The 26,903-nt window shown below is 35.8% G+C and overlaps 1 protein-coding gene across 1 annotated transcript; it reads left to right on the top strand.

The window, feature by feature from the left end:
- The first annotated feature begins 1,631 nt into the window (after nucleotides 1-1,631).
- Nucleotides 1,632-25,084, top strand: CHAF1B (chromatin assembly factor 1 subunit B). The gene is given in 13 exon segments (XM_070943520.1): nucleotides 1,632-1,757; nucleotides 2,076-2,208; nucleotides 4,120-4,240; nucleotides 4,433-4,536; nucleotides 5,362-5,458; nucleotides 8,642-8,726; nucleotides 10,021-10,114; nucleotides 12,190-12,259; nucleotides 12,352-12,434; nucleotides 13,451-13,607; nucleotides 23,780-24,187; nucleotides 24,657-24,721; nucleotides 24,926-25,084. Coding segments are annotated over 13 exon segments (1,620 nt in total). The 3' UTR covers nucleotides 25,003-25,084.
- The last annotated feature ends 1,819 nt before the right edge of the window (nucleotides 25,085-26,903 follow it).

The raw sequence follows: 26,903 nt of genomic DNA, 5'->3' as shown, positions 1-26,903 counted from the left end.
TTTAAAAGGATTAGGTATCAATTTATAGTGAAGCGCACAATCCCTGTGAATTCTGCAATAGATTAACGACGCTACCCTTTCAGTCAGAGGAAGCGGAATAAAACCTAAATTGAGAGGAAAGCTGACGGACAGAAGAAGCGGGGCGCGTTCCGGACGCTAGGTGGCGTTCTTTCGACCCCCTAACCAGGAAAGCATCCGAGCGACCTGCTCCTTCGGGACGCCCAATGACTCCAACGCGCAGACGCGAGCGCGGGAACCTGAATTAGTTTTGAAGGGCAATTGGACCTCTGTGCCGATTCTTTTTGCAGGTATGACCAGGGGGTGGGTGGGTGGGTAAGAAAGTGGCAGACCCGAAAGGTAAAACTCTGGTCAGGAGCATGAAAGAACGGGTCTCTCCTTTGTGCGGAGAAGGGGCGGGAAAGCGGCTTGGGCACAGTAGGAGGGAAACTCTTATACGGAAACTGTCACAAAGGGATGCGTCCCTGGTTTGTGCTGGGTCGGTAGGTTCGGGGAAAATTTTCCTTTTTTCTGGACAAAAGTGGGTGCGCTGTGCTTCTTGCCGAAAGGTTAAGATGTGGGAACCGAAGGTTTGTTTTAGATTAAGTAAGAGTCCCTTCTCTTACTTAAGTAAGTAGTTCTTCAGACTCAGATAGTCGCTGCTCTTCCTTGTGGCTTATAAAAAAGCAAGATAATAAATCGACACACAAGGAGCCCTTGGCTCCAGGATTAAAGGAAGGGTTTAAAGAGAAAAAAGAATGAGTTGTGTGAAGGGCTTGCTAATTTAGCCACGAAGATCGCATCCTCGACAAAACTTGGATCCAGATCTTGACTCCAAGAAGCCTTTATAAACAAGTGGGAGAGCATTTTATTTGTGGGGTTTGTGGATCCTTTTCCCTGCTCCCAATTCTAAAATTCCATGAATGAGGAGAATAATAACCAGCCTCAGTCATGAACAGGGATGGGAAGATGGGTGGGAGGGTGTCTATACAAGCTTCTGTGCCTCATCTTGCAGTGTGTGTATTGTAACCATAACTCTTGTGCGCCTTAGGGACCTCCAGATAATGTAAGTTAAATGCTTTGAACACTTCTGAACACTCTGAAAGCGAAAGAATAGCATTTAAAGTGTTTTTTGCAAATCCAGATTTGCTCTAGAGTCTTCCTTCTTAGTAAAAGGTAAAGGATTTATACATTTGGAAGAGAAACCAGAATTCCGTTCTTATTATTTTTAATAATGTATTTATTGGTATGCTTTTATTATATACAATTTCACTGTAATCTTATGGCCTCACTGTCGTTGTCATCCTTTTGAAGAATCTTAATTCTTAGCAAAAGAAACATAATGGAATGTTCTTATTGAGGAAAGACAAATATGTGGGAAATGAAGCATTTCTCTTATCATAATATCTCTGGGGTTGAAACACTGTCACTATATAACTAGCATAGGGCACAATTCTTTGATATATTTTCCATTGTTTAGGCTAGTATTTTTGAGAATGATAGATCTGTTTTGTGTTTAAGTTTAAAACCATCATGAATATACAAGACCAGTACAATGATAGCCATGCATTGGGCAATACTAGTTTTCATCAAAATAAACTTACCTTCAAAACTTTTCATCTGCTTTTTACAGAATGAAAGTAATTACTTGTGAAATTGCATGGCACAACAAAGAGCCAGTGTACAGCTTAGATTTCCAGCATGGAACTGATGGTAAAATCAATAGACTGGCCTCAGCTGGAGTAGACACAACTGTTCGTGTGAGTTAAATATTGATGATATTGCTATATTTTTACATGTTCTCTTGCAATTTGACAACTGTAATTTATGGAACTGGAAGTTTTATGTATATTTCCTTAAGGATTTAGAAGTTTGGCCTTTCGATGGTCACAGAACAGCAAATATTTTATTTCTGTACTTATATCCAAATTGATCATGAAAATGTTAAAATGCTTTATCATAATAGTTTATATATAACATACTACTTTTCAATTATGTTATCATTGGGATTTTTTGGGAATTTTCAATGTTTGAGTTATTCTTATATTTTTCTTCGAATGTTGTGTTTTTATAACTAGATATGGAAAGTAGAAAAAGGACCAGATGGGAAAGCAATTGTGGAATTCTTGTCCAATTTAGCTCGCCATACCAAAGCTGTGAATGTTGTACGTTTTGCTCCCAGTGGTGAAATTCTAGCATCTGGTGGTGATGGTATGTGTAAAATTGGCACTGAAATCTTAATTTTAATTTTAACATTTAATAAGAATATAAATGTGTTTTTATTACATACTGTATTTATACCAATTTATAAATGAACAGGGATGCAATGGCTCAGTGGTTAAAGACTCTGAGCTAGTCAGCTGGAAAGCTAACAACCCGGATTTGAGACCAGAGCACCACACAATAGGGTGAGCTCCCGTTGCTTTGCCTAGCTCCTGCCCACCTAGCAGTTCAAAAGCATGAAAATGCTTCAGTAGGAAGGTAACAGTGTTCTGTGCACTTCTGTGCATAGTCATGCTAGCCACATAACCATGGAAAATATCTTGGACAATGCTGGCTCCCTCAGCTAAGTTATGGAGATAAGCACCACCCCCTAGAGTCAGAAATGACCTGGACCTTTACCTTTATAAAGGAACAGCTCAATAATATTTATGGTTATTTTTCAATCTGAGAATCTTTTAAAAGACAAATTATACTTTTAACATTAAAAATAATATTATAAAGTTACCAGGTTATTTAGAGAAATGGAATTACAATAGTGGTAACAGTCCCGTATCTTAAATAAGTACTAATGATCCTAATCTTACTGTTGATAGGCATGTAATTTTTTCCTATATTTCATATAGGAAAATATTCCCGCCTGGACTACTGTAATGCTCTCTACATGGAGCTCCCCTTGAAGAACATCCGGAGGCTCCAACTGGTCCAGAATGTGGCCGCGCGGGTGGTTATGGGAGCATCATGGCGCTCCCATGTAACACCTCTCCTGCGCGAGCTGCACTGGCTCCCGGTGGTCCTCCAGGTGCGATTCAAGGTATTGGTTACTACCTTCAGAGTGCTCCATGGCTTAGGGCCTGGGTATTTACAAGACCGCCTGCTGCTACCAATAGCCTTCCACCGGCCAATTCGCTCCCACAGAGAGGGGCTCCTCCGGGTACCGTCAGCCAAGCAATGTCGGCTGGCGACCCCCAGGGGGAGAGCCTTCTCTGTGGGGGCTCCTGCCCTCTGGAACGAATTGCCCCCCAAGATATGGAGGATTCCCGACTTACGCACCTTCCGCCGGGCCTTCAAGACGCTTTTATTTCAACAAGCCAGGCTGGCCTAATTTTTAAATTTTTAATTGTCAATTCTTAATTTTTAAATGTCTAAATCGGGTAGTTTTATTTTAATTAGATATGGGCCAAACTATTTAATATTTTTTAAATTGTTTTTAAATTTTATATTGTGTGTTTTATGCTGGCTGTACACCGCCTTGAGTCCCTTTGGGAGAAGGGCATATATAAATTAAATTAATTAATTAATATTAATAATTGTTGTATAAAGCATTGAGCTGTGAAAAGAATTTTCTACTGAAATATTCACAGTACCATTGATGTAGTACCAGTACTAGGAGAAAATAACATGTTTGAATGTTACAGATCTCACAATTTAAACAAAAGACCAGAAACAACTAAAAAAGTCCCTATTTTACACAGTATTAGTACTTGGTGATGAGTACTGCTCAATTCAGTCATGTACTGTATATTACACATTAAATGCAGCAGGTTTTTTTCCAGATAGATTGCAATTCTGTCTATGCTTAACTCTAATTTTCTAGTGGCTAGCCTTATAATAAAGAGCCAGAGTGGTGTTATAAACCAGGAGACATGAGTTCTAATCCTGCCTTAGGCACAAAGGTGACCTTAGGGCAGCCATTCTCTCTCAGCCATAGAAAGAAGGCAATGGCAAACCACTTCCAAAGAACCTTGCCAAGAAAACTTTGAGGATTTGTCCAGGCAGTTACCAAGAGTCAACATATAACCTGAAGGAACAAAAAGGAACAAAACAATGTAATATTATGTCATAATAAAATAATTGTTGGGAAAATTGCGAAAGTTTTTTCAGTGAAATTAATCTTCACAGATGCTGCAATTTTGTTATGGAAGTTGAATGACAACAAGGAGTTAGAAGCAGTTGTATTTCAAGATGATGAGGGTGATAACCAGCTGAACAAGGAAAACTGGACAGTAATCAAAACTTTAAGGTAGCTTTCTTAGCTTTAATTGAAATTTCACTGAATGAAATAGTATCTTGAACCAAGCTGGTAATGACAAAATTGTAACAATATAAGATTGGCTTGCTTGAACTTTATTTTAATAGCTGGAATATTTATCAACATCATGCCCTTAATAACATACTTCCTTTTTATCAGTTTCTTTTACTATGTTTCATTTAGAGGTCACCTGGAAGATGTATATGACATTTGCTGGACTCCTGATGGAAATTATATGGCATCAGCCTCAGTTGACAACACAGCTATATTATGGGATGTCAGTAAAGGTAACTAATTATTGAGGCTCAAATTGCATGCTTATGAAATCTATAATAACCATGAATTCACATGCTTCGAATAAATGTATGTATACTATATATACTTATATATATTATTACAACCTCCTTCATCTTAATCCTAAAGGCAAATTGGTGGGTCAGATAAAGTAGCATGCTAATCAATTTATTTGCCTAATGTATCAATAGAAAACTGGAATCATTCCCTCAAAGATGCTTTTTTTTCCAAGTCAGAGCTGAAGAAGCTTCTTGGATGGGAAGCAAAACGTCTTCAAAGAAAAACCAGAAAGTCCAGTTGCCTCTTGAAAAAAAAGCACCTTTGGGTCAGACTTAAATAGATTTGTAAGTGGATTGAATGCCAATGATATGATACATTACATCATTATAGAAAAGAATATTTCTAGCTAAAAGATTTCAGAACACATTAAAAAGGGACATTTATTTATGGTTTCCTTTCTTCCCTTTAAAATTTTATTTTGTAACATTTGTAATTCTTCCTGGATATTAGAGTTAATAATATTTAATTTGCAACCAAAGAGCATTTCAAAATTATTAGATTGCTGACTCTCCTCTTTAAAATAGTAATGTGCAATTTAATTGCTTATGATAAAAATGCCACATATTTTATAAATTCTTATGCCTTTACCAAAATACCATCTTCCTTTATCATTAAGAGTATGTTTATATTGATTTTTAACTGCATAAAACTAGTTTGTTGTACATTTATTTCTAATTATTACTTTCTAGAATAGAAAGAAAAAAGATAGACTTGTAAAAATTTGTCTCACTGTTTTGAAAATTAACTGTTGTTTCTAGGGCAAAAGGTTTCTATTTTTAATGAACACAAAAGTTATGTGCAAGGAGTTACATGGGACCCTGTAGGACAGTATATTGCAACTCTTAGTTGTGATAGGTAAGTTTTTACTGATTGGAATATGAGATTGTTATTTTTACTGATTCTGTATTGTTTAAAAGTGTTTACAACATTTAGGCAATATATCTAATGGTCCATAGTAAGGCAGGCTAGCAGCCACAGAATTTTTTGTTTTATGTGCTGCTGAATTCTTTTCTGATAAAAAAAGTTTACATGAAGGCATACTGTGATGAGCTGTGGGTTAGAAGAATGTAAAGCTTTTCTGACACCTCTCTCCCCCATATCAGTGTTTTAGGTTTCCCAACTCCATAAATGTTCTCTGATTGCTTTATAGTGAGAAATAATTTCTCCTAAAGCAAAAATAGCCAGAGAGACAAAGATACAAGGAACCTTCTTTTCATGTTCAATCATATCATATCATACCTGAGCCTGCAATGCAGCAATTTATACTCCTTTTAGGAAATAAATGTTGACTGTCTAGGATTCAATTCAGGGGTGAAATGCTACCGGTTCGGGCTGGTTCACACAAAATGCTACCGGTTCGGGCCGGTAGTAAAAAATGCTACTGGTCCGCCGAACCGGTAGTTTAAAAATGTAAAAAAAAAGTTCCAACGATCAGCTGACTAATGTGCAATCTTTGTAACTTTTTTTAAAAAAAACTTTTAAAGCATTTTTTAATTACCGGTTCTTTGGAACAGGTAGTAAAAAATGCTTTAAAAAGTAAAAAAAAGTTACAAAGATTGCATGTCACTCAGCTGATCGTCTGAACTTTTTTTTTTTACTTTTTAAAGCATTTTTTTTACTACCAGTTCGGGCGAATAGGTAGTAAAAAAAATGCTTCAAAAAAGTTTTTAAAAAAGGTTCCGACGATCGCGCGGCACAGCTGTGATTGTCGGAACCTTTTTTCTTTATTTTTTTAAAGCATTTTTTACTACCTATTTGCCTGAACCGGTAGTAAAAAATGCTTTTAAAAAGTAAAAAAAAAAGTTCCTAAGATCACGCACCACAGTTGATTCCCCACCACCACCACTGTTCTATTTACCTTCCCAAGCCTCGTCTTGGTATGTATTCTGCATGTGCGCGCAGCACACGTTTGGTGCGAACTGTGTGTGCGCTTGGCACGGAGCGCGCATGCACGGCCAGCGAACCAGTAGCAAACTGGTTCAGATTTCACCACTGATTCAATCATGTACTTATTCTACTGTACATTGGAAATAACCATCAAATATAATAGCGTAATCTTGTGCACCGATTTCCTTTAAATATTATATATGATTATCTTGATCCCAAACAAAAGTTGATTTGAATAGTTTCATTCAGATCAATGCTAACTGTAGCTTTTAGCATTGTGCAAGGCTTCAATTTTGACTTAGCAGAGTTGCTTCAAGATGCACGGGAGTTATCTCCAACTTATTCAAATAACTTTGACTTTTCTTGGAGACAAGCTTCCACTGCAGTCCTGTAAACCTAGAAATATGACCTTTTAATGGATCATATCATGTTTCTCTGAAAATAAGCCCTATCCCGAAAATAACCCCTAACTTGATTTTACATCTGCACCCAATATAAGCCCTTCCCTGCAATATAAGCTCTAATTAAGACCCCGCCCATTCTGTTGCACCTGGATGCACAGGGTGGGGCGAGGCACACGGGTAAAAATCAAACTAAGGTGGGGATGGGAGGTGGAGCTGCTTACTTTCGGACAGTTGCAGCCAGGCCTCGCACATCCTGACACCTGCCTCGCTTTGTCAGCCCACTTCTTCTGTGGCCGTTTGGCGCTGCTTGCGCGCGTCACTTCCGGCCTCCGTTTTGCCGTCAGTGACCTTCAGGAAAGGCCTCAGCAGCCGATAAAAGAGCTCCAGATTGACACGCGTAGTGCCCCTTGGCCTCCATTTTGCCATCAGAGACATCATCAGAATTTGTTTTTCAGCTGCAGAGGCCTTCCCTGAATGCTTCTGACAGCAAAATGGAGGCTAGGGGTCTCTGCACACATCAATCTGGAGCCCGTTTTTTGGCTGCAGAGGCCTTTCCTGAAGGCCTCTGATGACAAAACAGAGGCTCAGGGGCCCATGTGCGAGTCGCAGCAAGCAGCCGCAGAAAAAGTAGGCCGTCAGCGGCCACAAGGGCTTCTGCTGGGCAGGGCTGTTGAAGCTGCCGCCGTGACAGTGGAAGACACCGAAAATAACATCTGGTGCCTGTTTTGGAGGATATATATATATCCTCCAAAATATATCCTACCTCTATGTGTGTGTGTGTATACATACATACATACATACATATACGTATACATACATATACATACATATATATATGTTTGTGTGTGTGTGTTTTTCTTTCTTTTTCGTAGGTTTTATGTGTATGTCTCTTTAGCCAGGTTCTACCTACGTAAACCAAGATATTATGCAGCCCTAGTTCAGTGAAATCACAATTCACTAGTTTCTGGGCTTTTTTTTTTTTCTTTTTCTGGCAGCCAGCAGACCCTTTGCTGCCCTTTGGGAGGCTAAGATAGATCTATTTCGGCCTTATACGAAAAAGAAAGAAAAACAACTATTGTACCTTTACAGGGAGGATACATGAGATGAGGGTGTGGCTAACTGATGAGGCCTTATAAGGCCGAAATAGATCTATCTTAGTCTTCCAATGGGCAGCAAAGGGTCTGCTGGCTGCCAGAAAAAGAAAAAAAAAAAGCCCAGAAACTAGTGAATTGTGATTTCACTAGCCATACCCTTCTGGGATTTGAACCTGGGCTTGCCTGCATGTTAGGCAGATATATTAACCTCTAAGGCACAGGTTCTCCTCGCTTTGTCCTCGCTTGTACCGCCTCACTTGTACCAATTGGGGCTGAAAGGCGAAAGGAAGCAGTATGCTCCTTCCCATTTAGCTCCTGATGAGAGCTAAATAGCTTGAAATAGCTATTTCAAGCTATTTAACTATACTAGTCACCCTTTATTTTTTTGTCAGTGAATATAAATTTAACACGAAATAGTTTGTCATGAAAGCGACTGCCTGAGGGCTCCTGTATTGGGGCTGAAAGGCGAAAGAAAGTAGTGTGCTCCTTCCCATATTTGGGTAAACCAGGTTGCTTCGATAGAAAATGCATATATATATATATATTGAAATTAATGCAGGTGTTTTTTTCCAGAAAAGCTTTAGAACGCAGGTTTTTTTTTATCATCATGCAATAAGTTCAATGTTTGTAATTAATACTTTCCTTTTATGTAGGATACTGAGAGTGTATAACACGCAAACCAAGAGAGTGGCATTCAATGTTACTAAAATGTTATCAGGAGGAGGATCTGAAGGAGAGGTCAGAATTAATTAACATTCTTTCTAGCTATAGTTTTGAAATATGAAAAATATTTAAATATTTCACTAATATTTGATAATATTTATATGATAAATATCAATGTATTTAAACTCACTGAAAATATACACTGAAGAATAAGAGAGCAGAAGTGAGGAGACCAAGAAGGAATGAGAATTTTCAAAGACTAGGTCTACTTTTTATCTTCTATGCTATATTGTCCTCATTTCAGATAGTAATATATCCTTCCAAAAGAAACTTCTTTACATTCTAAACCAGGAGTCCTCAATCCCCCACCCGTGGGCTGGCACTGGTCCGCAGCATGCCAGCAACTGGGCCACTCAAACAAGCGAAGCCCCATCCGCAGTATGTAGCCAGCATGCAAAACCACATCCCCTCCAGTCCGCAGAAAAACCTTTCTCCATGGAACGGGTCCCTGGTGCCCAAAAGGTTGGGGGGCCATTGTTCTAAACCATTCCAGCTAGGCAATGATGTGGGGAAAGAACCCCAGGCTGTTTTGAATGAATTCACATTACTGGAGATTACATCTTAGGGTGCTAAAGGAACTGATGAATGTTGTCTTAGTACCACTGAGGGTAATCTTGGAGTGCAGGGGATTTGCAGAAAATTGTTAATGAACAAAAAGATATTATAATCTTTTTTAAGGGCAAAAAAATTGACCCAGAAAGCTGCAGAACAATCAGTTTGACATCAATTCCATAATTGGAAATATAAGTGCAGTTAAATTGGTGCGGTTAGTTTTGTGAATAGCAAGATTTCCCAGCAGCCATCTTGTGAAAGTTCCCAAACATATTCTCTATGAGAGAATTCTGTGAGAATCCCAGAATTGGTAAACTGGATTTGCTTCATTTTTAAATATTTTAATACATGCAATTATCCAGTGAACTAAATCAACTAAAAAATACCAAAAATAGGAAGTTTAAACATTGAGCAAGTTCTAAATAAGATTGTTTTTATAGTTGTTGCTTATTATATTTGTACTTTGTTTTCCTATTTGACATCTATAAAGTAAGCATAAATTAAAAATGCATAAATACATGTAAAAAATAATTTCGTAAAGATTAAGACGTTATTTGTAAGTAACCCCCAATATTACTGGATTGCAAGTCCCTTTGATAGAACTGGAATTCGGCAGTAGATTGTGATCACAGGTTGCTTTCCCTGTAAAAACTAGGCTTATGATTTTCTGAATAAAAATATCCAAAATCATTGTGTTCATTCATGCAGCAATTGATATTAAATAGAAATACTTTATCATTGTCAAAAAAAAAATCAGGTGAAAAGCTATAGAATGTTTCACGATGACAGCATGAAGTCCTTTTTCCGGAGACTGACTTTCACTCCCGATGGTTCTCTACTTCTTGTTCCTGGTATGCAGTTTTACTTTCATTATTTTGTACAGCTCAGTAGAGGACATCGATCTCTGAGCATTTTGGAAAAAAAATAATTGTTCACCTTAGCATGTAATGTGAGGCATGTTGATGTTTTTTGTTATTTTGATTACGCTAAATCAAGCATGACTTCCATTGTCAAGGCCTGCATTCCAAATGGTGAAATATTACAAGTATTTACATTCCTTTTGAGTTCAAAGGGGAATGTATAAATTGTGGGGTTTTTTAACTGTAGATTTTTAATGTTGTACACAACCCAAAGTTACTGTGTGTGAGTTGAGTGGGTATATAAATTGGTTGGTTGGTTGGTTGGTTGGTTGATTGGATGGATAGACCAACGGACAGACAGACAGATAGATAATTAGGCTGAGAAACTTGACAATAAATCCTTGATTAGATTTCAATTTCAATTTAATTCAATTTATATGCCGCCCCTCTCCGAAAACTCAGGGCAGGTCTTCCCGTAAATCCAACTCACAAGTGGCAGTTGTAGAAATTAAACTAGGGGAAATCTCTGTATGTGATGCCTACATTTTGTCAAAAAATTACGCTCCAAATCTACATTCCTTAAGTCACCATTAAGTATTTACTAGACTGGGAATGTCACCACATTTATATCAAGTTGCCATTCCAAATTAAATCACACATTTTAACTTTTGTTTTAATGAAAAGCAGAATAATTTAGGCTTTGAAAGAAGATTATCTCTGTTAATATATTATCCAGATTTTCTCCCTCCTAATATGGAAAACATTTGGGGGAAAAACAACTACAAAAGAGAATGTTGTTTTAGAACACAAATATAGTAATAATAATAATAACATAATAATAACCTTTATTGTCACTGCACAACATATGTACAATGAGACAGTAAAACAAGATATTACTATTATTTATTAATGAAGGCTTCCCCAAGCATTGGATCACTACAATTCCCATACAAAAGAACTGACAGGGAAATATAGAAAAATATTTGCACTCCTTCAGACCTTCTGTTTTTAAAATCGGAAAGCTATCAAATGAAATAAAATCTCAACCACAGAAGGTGTAGGAAATCTTTAACTCAAAAAATAAGACTTGAATACATAGTTTATAAAGGCTGAACCTTATGCAAAATATCTTGTTTTTCCCTGTTTTCACCTGTTTTTCTAAAGTGTAAGCATGTGAACAGTTTAAGACCAGAATGGTACTCAGTTTTATTACCTTGTTCTTGGGTTCTTATTTCATTCATTCATTCATTCATTCATTCATTCATTCATTCATTCATTCATTCAACATGTGCCACCCATCTTACCCAAAGGTGACTCTAGGCGACTTACAATGATACGTTTTTAACTTCAATTTTTGCCAATATCAAATTGTCAAAATTAAGAGATTCTAAACTAATTACGGTAGATTTCTTTATTTTATAATTCTATTTCAATGCAAAAGCAAAAACATTTTAAAGTAAAGTCAATTAGTTAATGTAATTATAATTATATGTATACATTTACACATTATAATTATAAATGTAATTAAATTATATGTGTACATTTAAATGTGTACATTTAATAACTATTCCAAAAGATGCTACATATAGTTTCATGATTCAACAAAAGTATTCCACAAATTTCTGCTGTACTTGGAATCGGAAAATGGCTGTTCCTTTGCATCCTTTAAACAGAACATTTTCTATTGCTATCATCTCCTGTATATGTTATTCTTTTGTAGCAATGAATTATGAATGAATTGCTTTCGTGTTGAATGTTTTCTCAATAATGTGCCTCTAATGAACGTCTTTTAATTTGTCCTAATAGTAAGATGTGCATTTCCAACTGTTGTCATGTGTTATAAACCATTTAAGTATAATGTGAATATATACAAATGATTTCATATTACAAATTAGATTCTTGTCAATAATATAGTAATGCAAAGCTTCATTATGGGCTATGTATATTTGTAGCAAATATAAACAAAGAAATTGTTTAAATTGGCAATGTTGATTACACTTGGCATTATCCAACATTGTCCTTAATTGTAAAACTGACATTTTGGCATTGTTTTCATATTCTATCAGCAGGCTGTGTGGAATCAGGTGAAAATGTAATGAACACTACTTATGTCTTCTCCAGAAAAAATCTGAAAAGGTGAGGGTCTGAATTAATTCCATATTTATGTAAATATTAAATGCATTTTGTAATTTCTATTTTTATTTTTAAAACCTGCTGTTATTTTTTAGACCCATTGCTCATCTACCTTGTCCTGGGAAAGCAACATTAGCTGTTCGTTGCTGTCCTGTCTACTTCGAATTGAGAGCTGCGTGTAACAAAGGTATTTTGAGTTAGATAATAGTTTATATTGCAGGTTTATTTAAAATAAATTAAATATAATTAAACTAGTGGCTTTCTGTTCTACATCTTCCTCTTTTATAATGCAAAACCATAAATCTTATTTGTCATCTCCAGCTCTCTGCTATATACTGTTGCTGTGTTTTATGCTGTTTCATTTTATTTAACTTAGTATATCCCTAACCCCTGAAGTCTATATTAGTTTACCTTAAAAGAATATTTTAAATTAAAATGTTACAAGTAGTTATGGTAACCAATAAAAACAAGTTAAACTAAGCTATGACTTATCCTACACCTATAGTAGGAAATCAGTGTGTGTGTATGTGTGTGTGTGTGTACATACACACATACATACATATATATAGGGCGACAAGGTAGCTCAGCAATTAAGATGCTGGGCTTGTTGGAAAGCCAGCAGCCCATGTTCGAGCCCTGAGCACCATGCAACAGGGTGAGCTCCTGTTCTTGCCCCAGCTGCTGCCAATCAAGCAGTTCAAAAGCATGCAAATGTGAGTAGATAAATAGGTATCAATTTGGTGGAAGGTAACAGCAATCCATGATGTCATGCTGGCCACATGATCGCAAAAATGTCTTTGGAGTGCACTGGATCAATAGCCTTGAAACAGATGAGCATTGCCTCCTATAGTCATCAATGACTAGTGGAGTAGCAGGGACTCCTTTACTATTTTTAAATTATGTATGTATGCAAAAAGTTGTTACAATTCAATATTCTTTCAATTTTTCAGTGCCAGTAAATTGTTTTCTATTTTTTGGTAGTAATATTGAGAGACAGTCTTCAAATCCCACACTGAACAAGAGTCCTCTCTAATCAGTGAATAATAATCAAATTGATAATCAAATGTTAATAATCAAATTTAGAATAATCAAATTCTGTCTTTAATCATTCTTAAATATAAGAGAATCCTGCAATAATTTATAACCTTGTCAGTAAGGTATGATTTTTATAACAAACATTTTTGGTTATTATAGAAGAAAGTTCCCAAAAGATTGGTCTAACAAATCTTCCTTATCGGTTGGTTTTTGCTGTTGCTTCAGAGGATTCTGTGCTCTTCTATGATACACAGCAAACTTTTCCTTTTGGTTATGTATCTAACATACATTACCATACTCTAAGTGACATTTCATGGTAAGTAATCTGATGTCTTCTAGAAATATTGACTTTCTTCAATCACTAATCACTAGTAAAATCTGTCCTAGTTTGCCTACTTAATACTGTTTTTTTAATAAGTTTTATTTGCAGTTTTTCTTTAACAACTGACATTTTTTTGTGGACAGTGTAATGACTGGGTTAACATATTTTTCACACAGTGTTCACAGTAATAATACAATTACATATACAGAATTTTTATCTTCCAACTTCTGACCTTAATGGGCACATTATAATTGTAATATATTCTTTTATATATTTATTAACTCCTAATATTTTAAAATTATAGATATCACTCAATGTTCCACCACATTTTCAATATCGCATCTTTCTACAAACACCAATAAAACCAATTATTGATCTAATCAGTCCCAAGTTTATATTGCTAAGTCCCCTGGACTTATACTCCTAATAGGCTATATTTTCCAATGTATTTTTTCCATCCTGTTAATCATAATAATACTTTAAATATACCTAATCTAGTCTTCCATCTCCTAATCTTAATATATCTGTATTTATAATAAATTCTACTATGTATCTATCTATGTGCTACTATTATCCATCATGTCTCAGCCTTTCTAGAATTTCATCATTTATTGATTTTTTGGTGCTGCTTTTATATTTGTGTCTTGGAATCCTATATGTTTTTCTAACATTTTTACACAAACTGATTATTTCCTCTTTCTTTTCCTTTATCTCTCTGCTGTGTCTTTTGAATATCCATCCATAACCTTTTTTGTTTTTGTTTTTGTAAACTCCTTTTTCCCCTCTATTCTATTATAAGCTCTTAAGGGATTGTCTATTTGATTTTTAATATTTGTCATTGCTGTCTTTTCTTTGCTTTTAACTTATTTTTATCTTTTTGTAGTTTATTTTGCATTGTCCCCTCCACCACTCCTAATTTCTTAGCTGTCTTCTGTGCATCATATTCATCTTTTCCCATCATTTGTTGAGTGCCCTCTACTTTCACATCTTTATTTTTAAATATTCCCATCAACTTCTTATAGTTCTTTGTCGCTATTTCTAACATTTCTTCATAAAACTTTATTGTCTTCTGCTGGGTCATTTTTTAACAAATTAATATCCCTCTAATATCTCATTATCCCAATATCTAAAAATTCCCCCCCAAAAAATATCAATTATTAGTAAGGTTTAATCAATCCCACAAATATTTATCTAAGTCCCCAAAATGTCTATAAATTTGTTCTTTTCAATTGGCAAACGGACCGTTTCCGGGGAGTGGAGAAGGCTGTTTTCGCCCTCCCCTGACTCCTAGAAAGACTCTGGAGCCTGGAGAGGGTGAAAAACAGGCCTACTGGACCCACCATGCCATCATGTGCCAAAAGCAGGGGGAGCGCAGGAGGGTTGCATGCGCCGGGGGGGGGCGAGGCACATTGAATTATAGGTGTGGGCATGCGCTCCCCCCGCTTTTGGCACATGACAGAAAAAGGTTAGCCTCACTGCCATAGAGTCTCCCAGCAAGCAGTTTCCAGCTGCATTTCATGGAGCCTGGGGGAGCTCCGCTATTTTCCAGCCGTTCTCGCTGTGACATCAACCAGAAGTTACATACTTAATACTATTGAGTTCCTTATAACCTTTCTTCCAAATGAACAACAAGAAAAATATTGTTTAATTTCACAGTTTGATAAAGTATTGTTTAATATGGCAAAGATGCATGCATATATAAGAGAAAGACAAACATAACTTATTACTTTTGAAAATAGTTTGTTCTTAGGCAGAATAAAAAATGCTAGTATGGTTTCAGGATAACTTCAGGATCCCAACCCTCAGTCTGCTGCCTAGTGCCAGTCCGCAGTCTGTTCAGAACCGAGCTGGTAGGTGAGTGTGCGCACACATGCACAAAGAGTGTGTGCACACATGCACAAAGCTGCATTTGTGAAAGCAGCATGAGTGCACATGTACAAAACCATCCCCCCAACCTGCTGCCGCCGGTACACCGAGTCAGAAAGGTTGGGGACCACTGCCTTAAATAACATTGTTTAACTGCAAATTTGTGATCCTCATGTTTCCTACTATGTCAAATTAGTGTTGCCAACTCCAGCTGAAACATATCTTGACAGTTTTCTTCCCAGTGCAAAAAATATCAGTGGGTTGCATACACACACACATACACATGCACACTTATATCTTCCTCCTCCTTTTTCAGAAATGACATTTTGGAAAAGGACACAATAGATACAAAAATATTGAATTAATAACTATTCAGGTTGGCTGCCTGTTAAATATATTCTATTTATAAACTGATACCTATCTACAGATATATTCTCTTTTGCATACAAAAGCGAGAACACACAAGCACTGAAACACCAATATGTTTTCCTTCCCTCCTTCAAGCAGTAACAACAGAAAAGAAGAAAATGAGGGCATGGTGGAATAAAAATAAAATAAAATTAGAAGTTGAGATGAAAGCAAAATGTTAACTGGATGGGATACAAGAGAACAGAATCCCGGCTTAGATATTACGCAAACATCAAATAGGCTCCTATTGGTTCCCTATAATCTTGGCTGATTTATTTTATTTTTAAAAAACTGGATTAAATTCATTAAGCAAGCAGTCCCTCATTGCTAATCTTCAGGCTAATCTTCAAAGGCTTTTCAGCAGTGAACTCTGAAGTTACTTTACTTCTTGTTCCTGTTTTTTTTTTTTTTTTTAGTTTTAGTGTTTTATTATTAAGAAATTATAATAATACAATTTTTGTCCATCCGGTTACATAGTATGGAAAAAGAAATAAATAAAAATATACATGTTTGTACATATATAGATAATCTTTGCAAACCAGTTACATGGTATAAAAGTGTGTTCTCATATCATTCTTGATGTGTATATATATAATAAATCTTTAAAGGTAAATTAGTAAATACATAAGTCATATCTTTTGCATACCCATGTAACCTTTCCTTGCCTCATTATATTTCCTACCATCTACAGTACATCTTCTCTTTCTATTTCATTTAACTATTTCTTATACTTGCTCTAGTCTCTTTCCTTTTTTTTATTTCATCTTCCTCTTCTCTAACCACCCGTACCACTTGTCCCACACGCTATAATAATCAGAATCTATCTTCTCTATCATTAATTTCTAACGTTAATTTGTTCATCTCGGCACAATCCATTATTTTGCCAATTACTTGTTCCTTAGTTGGTATTTTTTTCTCTTTCCATTGTTGAGCGAAGGCGATTCTTGCTGCTGTTGTTATGTGCACTGCCAAGTATTTCTTCTTTTTTGCCATTTCCGTCTTAAGAATTCCCAGGAGAAATATTTTAGGATCTAATTCAAAGGTTTCACCTATTATTTCTGAAAGCCAATTGCCAATCATCTTCCAATATTTTTTTGCTTGAGGGCAGGTCCACCAGCAATGGTAAAAAGTACCTTGCTGGTGTCCACACTTCCAGCACTTTGGGTTTAAGTTAGGATAAATCTTGGCAATCCTAGCTGGTGCTGGGTGCCACCTATAAATCATCTTGTTCTCCTTGTAAGTAATTGCCTTAGTAAGTCTTATATTGTTGTTCCATATTTGATCCCATTCTTCCAAATTTATATTTTTCCCAATATTTTTGGCCCATGCTAACATTGGGTCTTTAACCACTTCTTCCATCAGGTCATATTCTACTAAATAGTTGTACAATTTAGCTAATAATTTGTTGTCTGTACTCATCCAAATCTTATCAAAATCTTTGCTACCAATTTCTATACCATATTGTTCTTTATCTTTTTTATATCTTGATTTTATCTGTGCGTATGTCCACCATTCAACATAAGTGCCTTGTTCTTTTAATTGTTCTATTGTTTTGAGGTTCCCTGCCTCATCTAGAATTTCTTTATATTTTACCGTTTTACCATGATCCAAAACGTTTGGGTAAATTATCGCCTCCATGGTTGAAAGCCAACTGGGAATTTTAGTGTAGTGTTTTCGTCTTATTTCTTCCCAAGTTGACTTCAATATATCCCTCAATTTATGTTTATTGAAATGTGTTTTGGTTTTTTTCCCCGTTTCCCATAGGTAGGCATGCCAGCCCTTCTGGAGATCATGCCCTTCTAACGTTAGAATTCTTTTGTTCGCTAAAGTCGCCCATTCTTTTAGCCAAACAAGAATTGCTGCTTTATAATATGTTTCCCATATAGGTAATCCGAGCCCTCCTCTATTTTTTTTATCTTGTAAACTCCTAATTGCTATTCTTGGTTTTTTTCCTCCCCAAATAAATTTCCTAATGGTGGCATTAAATTCTCTAAAAAAAATTTTATCTAATTTAATTGGCGCCGTTTGGAACAGATACAACAATTTGGGTAGGATGCTCATTTTAATTGTCGCTATCCTCCCTAGGAAGGAGATTTGCAACTTCCCCCACTTCTCTAAGTCTTGTTTTATGCTTTTTACCAAGGGGACATAATTGTCCTCTTTGAGGGCCAGATACTTTGTTGAGATCCACACTCCCAGGTATTTAACTTTTTTCACAATTTGTATTCCCATAGATTCCTCCAGGGCTTCTTTCTGGTTTTTCGTCATATTTTTGGTGAGCATTTTGGTTTTAGATTTATTTAATTTGAGCCCCGCTACTTCTCCATATTTATCAAGTGTTTCCAATATTTGTATACCTGTTTCCACCGGTTCTTCCATTATTAAAACGACATCGTCCGCGAACGCTTGAACTTTATATGTTTCCTTCCTGATTTTGAGCCCTTTAATTTGATCACTCTCTCTAATCTTCAATAGCACTTCTAGTGCCAATATGTACAAAAGTGGTGACATTGGGCATCCCTGTCTTACTCCTTTACTGATCTGAAATGTTTTGGTAAGTTCACCGTTTACTAAAATGTTGGCCCTTTGCTTCTCATAAATCGTGTTTATTGTATTTGTAAAATTTTGTCCAAATCCCATTATATTCAATTGTTGCTTTATAAACTCCCAATTCAAATTGTCAAAAGCCTTCTGTGCATCTAGAAAAACTAATGCCACCTCTTTTTCCGGGTGTTCCTCATAATATTCTATCATATCCAGAATCATCCTTGTATTATTCCTAATTTGCCTCCCTGGGAGGAATCCATTCTGGTCGCTTTGTATTATCTTATTGAGGATTCTTTTTAGTCTTTCCGCTAATATGTTCATGTATATTTTATAATCAATATTGAGAAGGGAAATTGGCCTATAATTCTGTATCAATTTGGTATCCGATCCTTCTTTTGGTAAGAGTGTTATATAGGCCTTTCTCCAAGATTCTGGTATTTTATTTTTCATTAAGGCCTCATTAAAAATTTCAAGCATTCTTGGGAGTAAAATGTCTTCTAATTCTAAATTTTTGTATAATTCCCCTGGGAATCCGTCCGGGCCCGGAGATTTGTTCTTTTTCAATTTAGCAATTGCTGTCTTTAACTCTGTTAATGTGATCTCTTTGTTCAACATCTCTTTTTCCTCCTCTCCGATCTGTGGCATTCCCTCCTCCAATAGATATTGTTTTACTTTCTCTTTAGATATATCTTCTTCTTTATATAAAGACGCATAGAATTCGCGTGCTATTTCCAGTTTTTCTTCCTCCTTAGTTGTAATATGGCCTTCCGTGTCCTCTAATTGGAGAATAATTCCTTTCTCTCTGTCTTTTTTAATTCTGTAGGATAGCCACCTTCCTGGCTTATTGGCATTCTCAAAGTAATATTGTTTTGTTCTCTTAATATCATATGCTAATTTTTCTTGATCTATTATATTTAATTTATGACGAATGTTCATCCAATTTTCTTTTATTGTTTCATTGTCAGGGTTTTGTTGCGCCTCTTTCTCTGCCTTTGCCAGTTCTTCTAGCAATGTTCTTTGAGCTTCTCTCCTCTCTTTATTTCTATATGCTCCATATGATATCATTAGGCCTCTTAAGTAGGCCTTCATCGTATCCCAGATTATTCCCCGGTCCATTGGTTCTTTTTCATTTTCTTCGAAAAAAATTGCTAACTCCCCCCTGACTTTATCAATATTTTTTTTGTCTCGTAAAAATTGTGTATTCATTCTCCATCTCATGTTCTTTCTCTTATATCCACTTTTCCATCTGATTTCCAGTGGATTGTGGTCTGCCCAGGTATTGGGTAAGATCTCTGCTAATACAATGTCCATTCCCAAATTCCTGCTTACCCACATCATGTCTATTCTAGACCATGATTTATTGGGGTTAGAATAAAAGGTGTACTGTCTTTTATTGGGGTGTAGTGTTCGCCAGATATCTACAAGATTTAGTTCATTCACTAAGAAGGTTTTTGGTAATTTTTTCCTTTTTTTCTTTTGACCTCTGGATCTTTTGTGATCTTTATTCGCGTTGACCACTCCGTTGAAATCCCCAATGATGCAAATATTATTGTTATCCAATCCTCTTATTATTTCTCGTGTTTTGTTATAAAATTCTTTCAGATTTTTATTTGGGGCATAAATCGCTGCTATTAATATTGCCGAATTGCCCCTCTTGATTTCAACAATTAATAACTACCTTTTGGGTCTACATATTTCAATTCTGTCTTCATCTCTTTTTTAATATATAGTGCCACCCTCTCTTTTTCTTCATGGCTAAGGAGGTATAAAGATTCCCCAATTTTTTATATTCCAAATATTTTTTGTCTTCTTGTTTAATGTGTACCTCCTGAAGACAGACTATGTCTGCATTTTGTGTGACTAATTTTTTAAAGAAGGTTTTTCTTTTTTTATAATCATTAAGTCCATTTACATTAATAGATAGGATTTTCCAATCATCCATCCTTTTTGCCTTGTGTTGATTTACTTAAATTTGAGGTTGGTGTTTGCTCGAACTGCTCTTTGAGGTCTTTGTTTCTTCCCTGCTTCTCTACTTTCTTTCTCTTCCTTTTCTTTCTCCTCTGAGCTCTCTTTCCCCACCGGGGTCTCTTCTTGGGATCTTCTTTGGGTGAGTTCCTCTTCTGTGATAACAGCTTCCAATTCCTCTTTGCTACTCTGTTCGTCTTCTGACCCTCTCAGTTGGTCAAGGAATTCTTGAGCCTCCACCAAACTATTTATTTTAATTCTCCTCCCTTGCCAGGTGATCAGCATACCCTCTGGCAAGGTCCATCTGAAAAGTATATTCCTTTTGTTCAGCTGTGTGGCGAGGAATCTGTAGTCTCTTCGTTGTTCTCTCACCCTCCTCGGCACTTGCTTCAGGACAACCACCTCCTTTTCCTTATAGTTGATTGGTTCTTCTTTTACCATTTTATAAAAGATGTCCTTAACTTTCTTTCGTGCGAACCTTATATGTACCTCTCTGGGTAGTTTATTCCGTCTAGCGTAGTTCGTCTGTACTCTGTACACCTCATCCAATTCTTTTATTATATCGTCTGTATCCTGTTGGAGCACCTCCGCTATTAATTCTTCCATTACTTGGCCTAGATTTTCGTCCTTATCTTCTGTAACATTTTGGAAATGCAGATAGAAAGAAGCTCTGTCCATTTCCAACTGCGTAATCGAATCCTCCAAATCCCTGTTCTGGGCCATTAATTTTTGATCTACTGTCTCTAGATCTTTCTCTTGTTCCACCTTAGATTCTATTTTTTGTATTCTCTGTTCGTTCTTTTGTATGGCTTGTTGTATGTCACTCATTTTCTGGTCAATGCCTTGTATATCTGTTTTCATTTCCTGATGATTATTAGACATTTTCTCTTGCATTAAGAGCATTGTCTCTTGAATCATTGCTAATGACGACTGCATCGCTTGCATTGTTGGAATCACTGATGATTTCTCAATTTTTGGTAGCCCTTCTATCGATTTTTGGGTTGCAGGGGACATTATAATTGTGGGGCTTGATAAACTGGGGGTTACTTTCTTTCCCGTTTTTGCCACAGTGGATGCAAAACTTGTCATCTCCCTCAGCACTTTCGCCTGTTCTCTGACTATCTTTTCTATGTTCCTCCAAACAGTCATCCACTAATTGACTTCCCTTGCTTAATTTAACAGGACTAAGAATTTTTTTTGAATATTCCCAATTTACAAGACAGGTAGTAATAATACAGTCGACCTTTTCTCCGCTATGCTGCCCACTACTTAGCTTTGTTAACTAATCAATATTTGGAAACTGTGTTTCTTATTTAGCTTAACTCCTGATTATTAATTAATTAGATTCTCAATTCTTAAAAAAAAAAAAACCTTTCAATACAAATATATATAATCAATCAATTAATACTCAATGGCCAATCAATAAGCACTTAATTAATTAATGTTATAGGATAAATCACTATTTTATAAAAACTAATCCTTAGTAATATTAAACACAATAATCAATCAATAGCCGCTCTGTGCACATAGCAAGGAAAAATAGAAAACAAGACAAAAGAGTAGATAATGGATAAATAATAGATAGATAGATAGATAAGTAGATAGGTAAATAGATAAATAAATGGATATATAGATAGATAGATAAATAAATAGAAGAGAGTAGGTCCTAATATGCCTATACAGGTATTTAAATATATTAATTAGCTATGTTATATTGATACTTTTAATACTTTAAATATATAGGTACTTTAAATATTTTGAATGCTTATATAAATATTTTGAATACTTTAAATATATAGAGAAAAGAAAATAGATATGTATATATTGTAAATTTAAACTATTTTTAGGCTAATAGCAATCTGTATTAATACAAATTTAAATTCAGTTCTTCTTAGTCCCTTCGGGTACCACACTTGTTAGAGTCTATGCAGGAAGGTACATTAATTTAATATCACCCTTCTACTTCTCGCTTCTTCGGAATCTCCAACGCCTTGTAAAAATAAGTTTAATTGTTCCGTTTATCTCTTCCTAGTGCTCCTTCTTTCCTCTCTAGCTCTTCGTTGTTCTTCTCGTTGGTATCAAGTATGGTTGCACTTCCGGTCCTAAATTTCCGGTCGTTCTCCTTTCCAGTCAGCAGAATCTCTTCCCTACGTCTTCAGAGCTTGATCCATACAGCAAGTTAAATCCAAATCAGGTAGTGCCGCTATTCCGCTTGCCAATCTTTCCTCCTTCTTTCTTGCTGGCCTGTCTGCGATCCTTTTAGCTGTCAATCCTCCTCCTCCCTTTCAATCGCCGCTTTTTCCTCCTATGAGCCCTTCCACTCCGACCCAGCCAGCGAAGCTTTTGCCGATCTCAAGCGCGCTCTGAAGAAAGTGGTTACGAGTGCACTCGCCTCTCTTTCCCGGAATCCTTGCTTCCCGTCTTCTTAGCTATCGTGGCTTCGAGTCTGCCATTAAGAGGCAGATGCGCCCCGTTAGTTTGACAGTGGAAATCGGTCCCGCCGGGTGGGTTTGCGCTCCACCACTCGACTCACCGAAGCCCCACTATTGTCCGCGAAACCCTCCAGGCTTCCACGCCTCGAACGGTCCCCAAAACGTTGCGTTAAGTGGCAGTGGGAAAGAGCGATCGCTCTCACCACGCCATGACACCATGAGTCACCAACCGGAAGTCTCTTGTTCCTGTTTTTATCTTCAACAATTTCTGTTTTTATCAATCGGTGTAATAGGACCTTACCAGGTAACTGAAGTGGAGGTTGCTCATTTCCTATCAGATAAATATGATAATATGAGCAAATATTTTACCATTTTAATAGTTCCAATAAAATTGTGGAACTATTTTTAAAAGTATTATCTGTCTTCAGCAAGAGGATTTTTTAAAATAAATATATCTAATACATCAGACTAGTTTATGTATTTGGGTATTTTCTTTTGACTCTGCATAACACTGTATTTTATGGCCTGTGGGTGAAACACAACTATTTAATACATTTTTTAAAAAAAAAAGTACACATAAATAAAATCAAAATGAAAAACACAACTATTTTATATGAAATTTCAGAGTATGTTATTGCAGTTACAGAAACTGCTATGACAAACATCAAATAGATTCAGACTCATATCAGTTCTCCTATAATGTTGAAAGATTTAGTTTATGTTTAAAAATGGATGAAATTCTATCAGAATTGCTGATTAGAATCTTAGCACATACTTGAATATTAAAGTTAACTATAATCCATTTATGCTTTCATTCTGAATGGATCACTTGGCTACAAAAATCAATTAAATTCAATTATTTTTCAGAGTTTTATGTGTATATTTTTGTCACTTGAAAGTAATCAGGACTGAGTTTTTATCCATTTATTTCCCATAAATAAATGCCAGGTCTAGTGATGGATCATTTCTTGCTATTTCTTCTACGGATGGATATTGTTCTTTTGTCACATTTGAAGAAGGTGAACTTGGAATCCCACTGAAAGATAAGCCAGCCATTAATATCAAAACACCCAGCATAGCGGAAAAGAAAATTAAAAAGGGTCAGTCACCAAGTGTTGTCTCTCCAGTTTCAAAACCAGTGGATGGCAGTCTTAATAAGTCTGGAGAACCATCAACTGCATGCCAAACTCCAACCAATAGTAAAGACTTGCACTCCACACCTGTTGTGGTTAAAAACATCCCCATGTCATCTTCTGAAGATAAAAAAACTGTGCAGCCATCAATTCACACATCAAAAGTAAACCAATCCAGGAGGATTACATTGAATACTCTACAAGCATGGAGTAAGTCGCCAAGGTAAGCTTAACGTTACAAATTTGGAATCAAGAAATAAACAGGCTTCCAGGAATGATAGCTCTAAGGTGGCCATCAGAGTATGAATTGTTTTCGCAAATTGACACTGGGGTTAAGAGACAGAGGCATCACCATAGAAGTTTTATTGTGGCAGCAATAACTACTAAGCTGCTACCCTAAAACCAGGAGGAAAGATCAGGATGTGTAGTCAGAGACAATTTCAGGAAAAGGAAAGTTGATATCTGTACTATTTCCATTTACATACTTCTCTGTGCCACTGCACTAATGGAGCCTTTGTGTAGAATGGGTCACAGAACTAAGTGTTAAGAGGGGAATCAAGAAGAGTCAGGAGAAACAAGATGAAAGGGAAAGGGAAGTTGGAGGAGAAATGCATTACTAAAGAAAGCAGGAAGGTGGAAAACATACTTGCGTATCTTCTAATGTGCCATGCTTTTCTTGTTCTTGTTCTTAGGAGAGTTGCATTGATTCCTCTAAAAGCAGCTACTCCAGATTCTTCCAGAAATACAACTCAGCATGGTAAAATACTTCATTGTCGATATTTTATTGAGATGTTATTGTAAAATGATTACTAACTAAATTGACTTTATTGGTCACATTTTGATGCTGCACATTCTGGTTGAACAACCCATGCAGGGATAGCATTATAAAGAATATATACATCATCAGTCCAGGTTTTAAAAATACACACTAAAACTTTTATTGAATTATTCAATATTTCAGAGAGACCGTCACCACCTGAAGACCAGCTACAAAACCCACCATCACCTAAGCGACTAAGAATGGATGAAACTCCATAATTGGATTTCCTGAAAATGAAAACAAATAAATCCACTGAAATGATTTATTACAGAGGGGATCTTTTTCTACAACATAGTTGCCATACCCTGTGAAAGAGATTTACTCAGAGTAACATTTGCATAAACATGACTTTGTGAGGAAGAAAATGCATCAGCATTTTTTAGACATTTTAAGCAAAGTATTGGCTACATGATAGACCAGTAAGAATTCACAGATTGTGTGAGAAAAGCATAATTGTTATGTTTTCTTGGCTCTGTATCTGGTAGAGAAATCATTGCTTTTCAATTGGCATTTACTTAATTATTTATCTTGACAAAGCTGATTGACACAGTATAAGATTTGTAAACTAATAAATTCCTTCTCTTTCAAATCTATAAGTTGGACAGTTGGTTAATTGCTCTATTTTAGTTAAATGGAACTGTCAATTAATCAACGTTTTACTTACATACCAAGTAAATGTACCAGAGATTAGAAGTTGGATTTAAGTTTAAAAGCTTACACTACTTAATTTCCTACATTAATTGTATCCGAGCTCATTAAAAAGAAGTCTTCAAATGTCTGTGTGATATAAATTTGTTTGTGTGTGGGCAATGTGTACATTGTTTTAAAAAGTAGTGGATTTGTAATTTTAAAGATTATGTTGTAATCTTTAAAAAATCTGTAATGTTTTAAACTATTACAATTGCCATGGTTACATAGAGCAGAATATTTAACATTAACATTCACACTTTTATCAATCCTCTGGTGTTCATTTTAGTCATTTGCTTTTTTAAAAAATGTTATCTCAGGTTTAATTCAAAACAAAGCAAGATGCTATGTGGAATCATGAAAAATAAAGAGTCAACTTTCATTGAAAAATTAATGGAAATATATAATGTAGTATTCAAATACATTGTGTTGCTGTCCAAATTCATATTTAAATGTTAAGGTTAATTCATAAGAAAGAATGTGAATTATTTTGCACCCAATTCCTGAAGTGCTGAACAAAAATATAGCAAAGCAGAATTGTGCCCTTTAGGAGGCAAGCCTGCAATTCCATGCCTACTTGTCTAAAAATAAATTACATGATGCTTCAGGCCTTTTGCTTCATAGAAGGTAGCTATTTTCTGCTTTGCACAAACACCAAAAGTCATTCAAACTGAATGAATTAATTCTGTGTGACCACAACATTAGTGCAAGATTTTCATACTATCATTCATAACTGCTTTTCCTGGCTCATGCAAACTCCAAGGAGATGAAAGATAAAAATGCGGATCCATGCATACATCAGCCACTAGCAGTAGTGACTACATGGATTCAGTTTGAAGAAACATCATCTCTATTTCACTTCTTGTAATACTAAAGGATCAGTTTTCACAAGCAAACTTACATTTATATAATGCTTTAATGTCTTCTTAGAATATATTTTATGTGTGGCTTATCATAAATTAATATAAGTGAAAAAGGTTTGTCTGGCACATGCTGTGAAATATAGAGTGGGAAATAGAATAACATAATAGAGTTGTAAGAGATCTTGAAAGTCCACTGATTAATTGTTCTCACTGTCATGGAATTCCCCTTAATTCTAGTTTGGATCTCTCTTTAATAATCTTCCATCTGTTGCATCTTGTCCTGTCTCAGGTGCTTTGGAGAATAAGTGTGGATAAAACTTAGACCTTTGTAGTAATCCTATCTTTTTGTTTATATTTCTACTGAATCTAGAATGAATTGAAATCTTTTTTTTAAACCCACTTTTTATGTAATTGTCTTATTTTATACTTAAGCTAACTCTTGATCATGTCTGGATCAGTATGAAAAGAAGAGAATAATTTTTATCAGTTTATCTTCTTTCTGAGATCCCCATGCTGTCTCAAAAGAATCGTCCCTCCTTCAATCCTCTTCAAAATTATAGAGTAAACAA

Source organism: Pituophis catenifer, unplaced genomic scaffold, assembly GCF_029215685.1.
Source record: "Pituophis catenifer annectens isolate HBS135680 unplaced genomic scaffold, rPitCat1.0.hap2 SCAF_4, whole genome shotgun sequence".
NCBI classification, from domain to species: domain Eukaryota; kingdom Metazoa; phylum Chordata; class Lepidosauria; order Squamata; family Colubridae; genus Pituophis; species Pituophis catenifer.
This window is presented reverse-complemented; position numbering and strand designations above follow the sequence as displayed.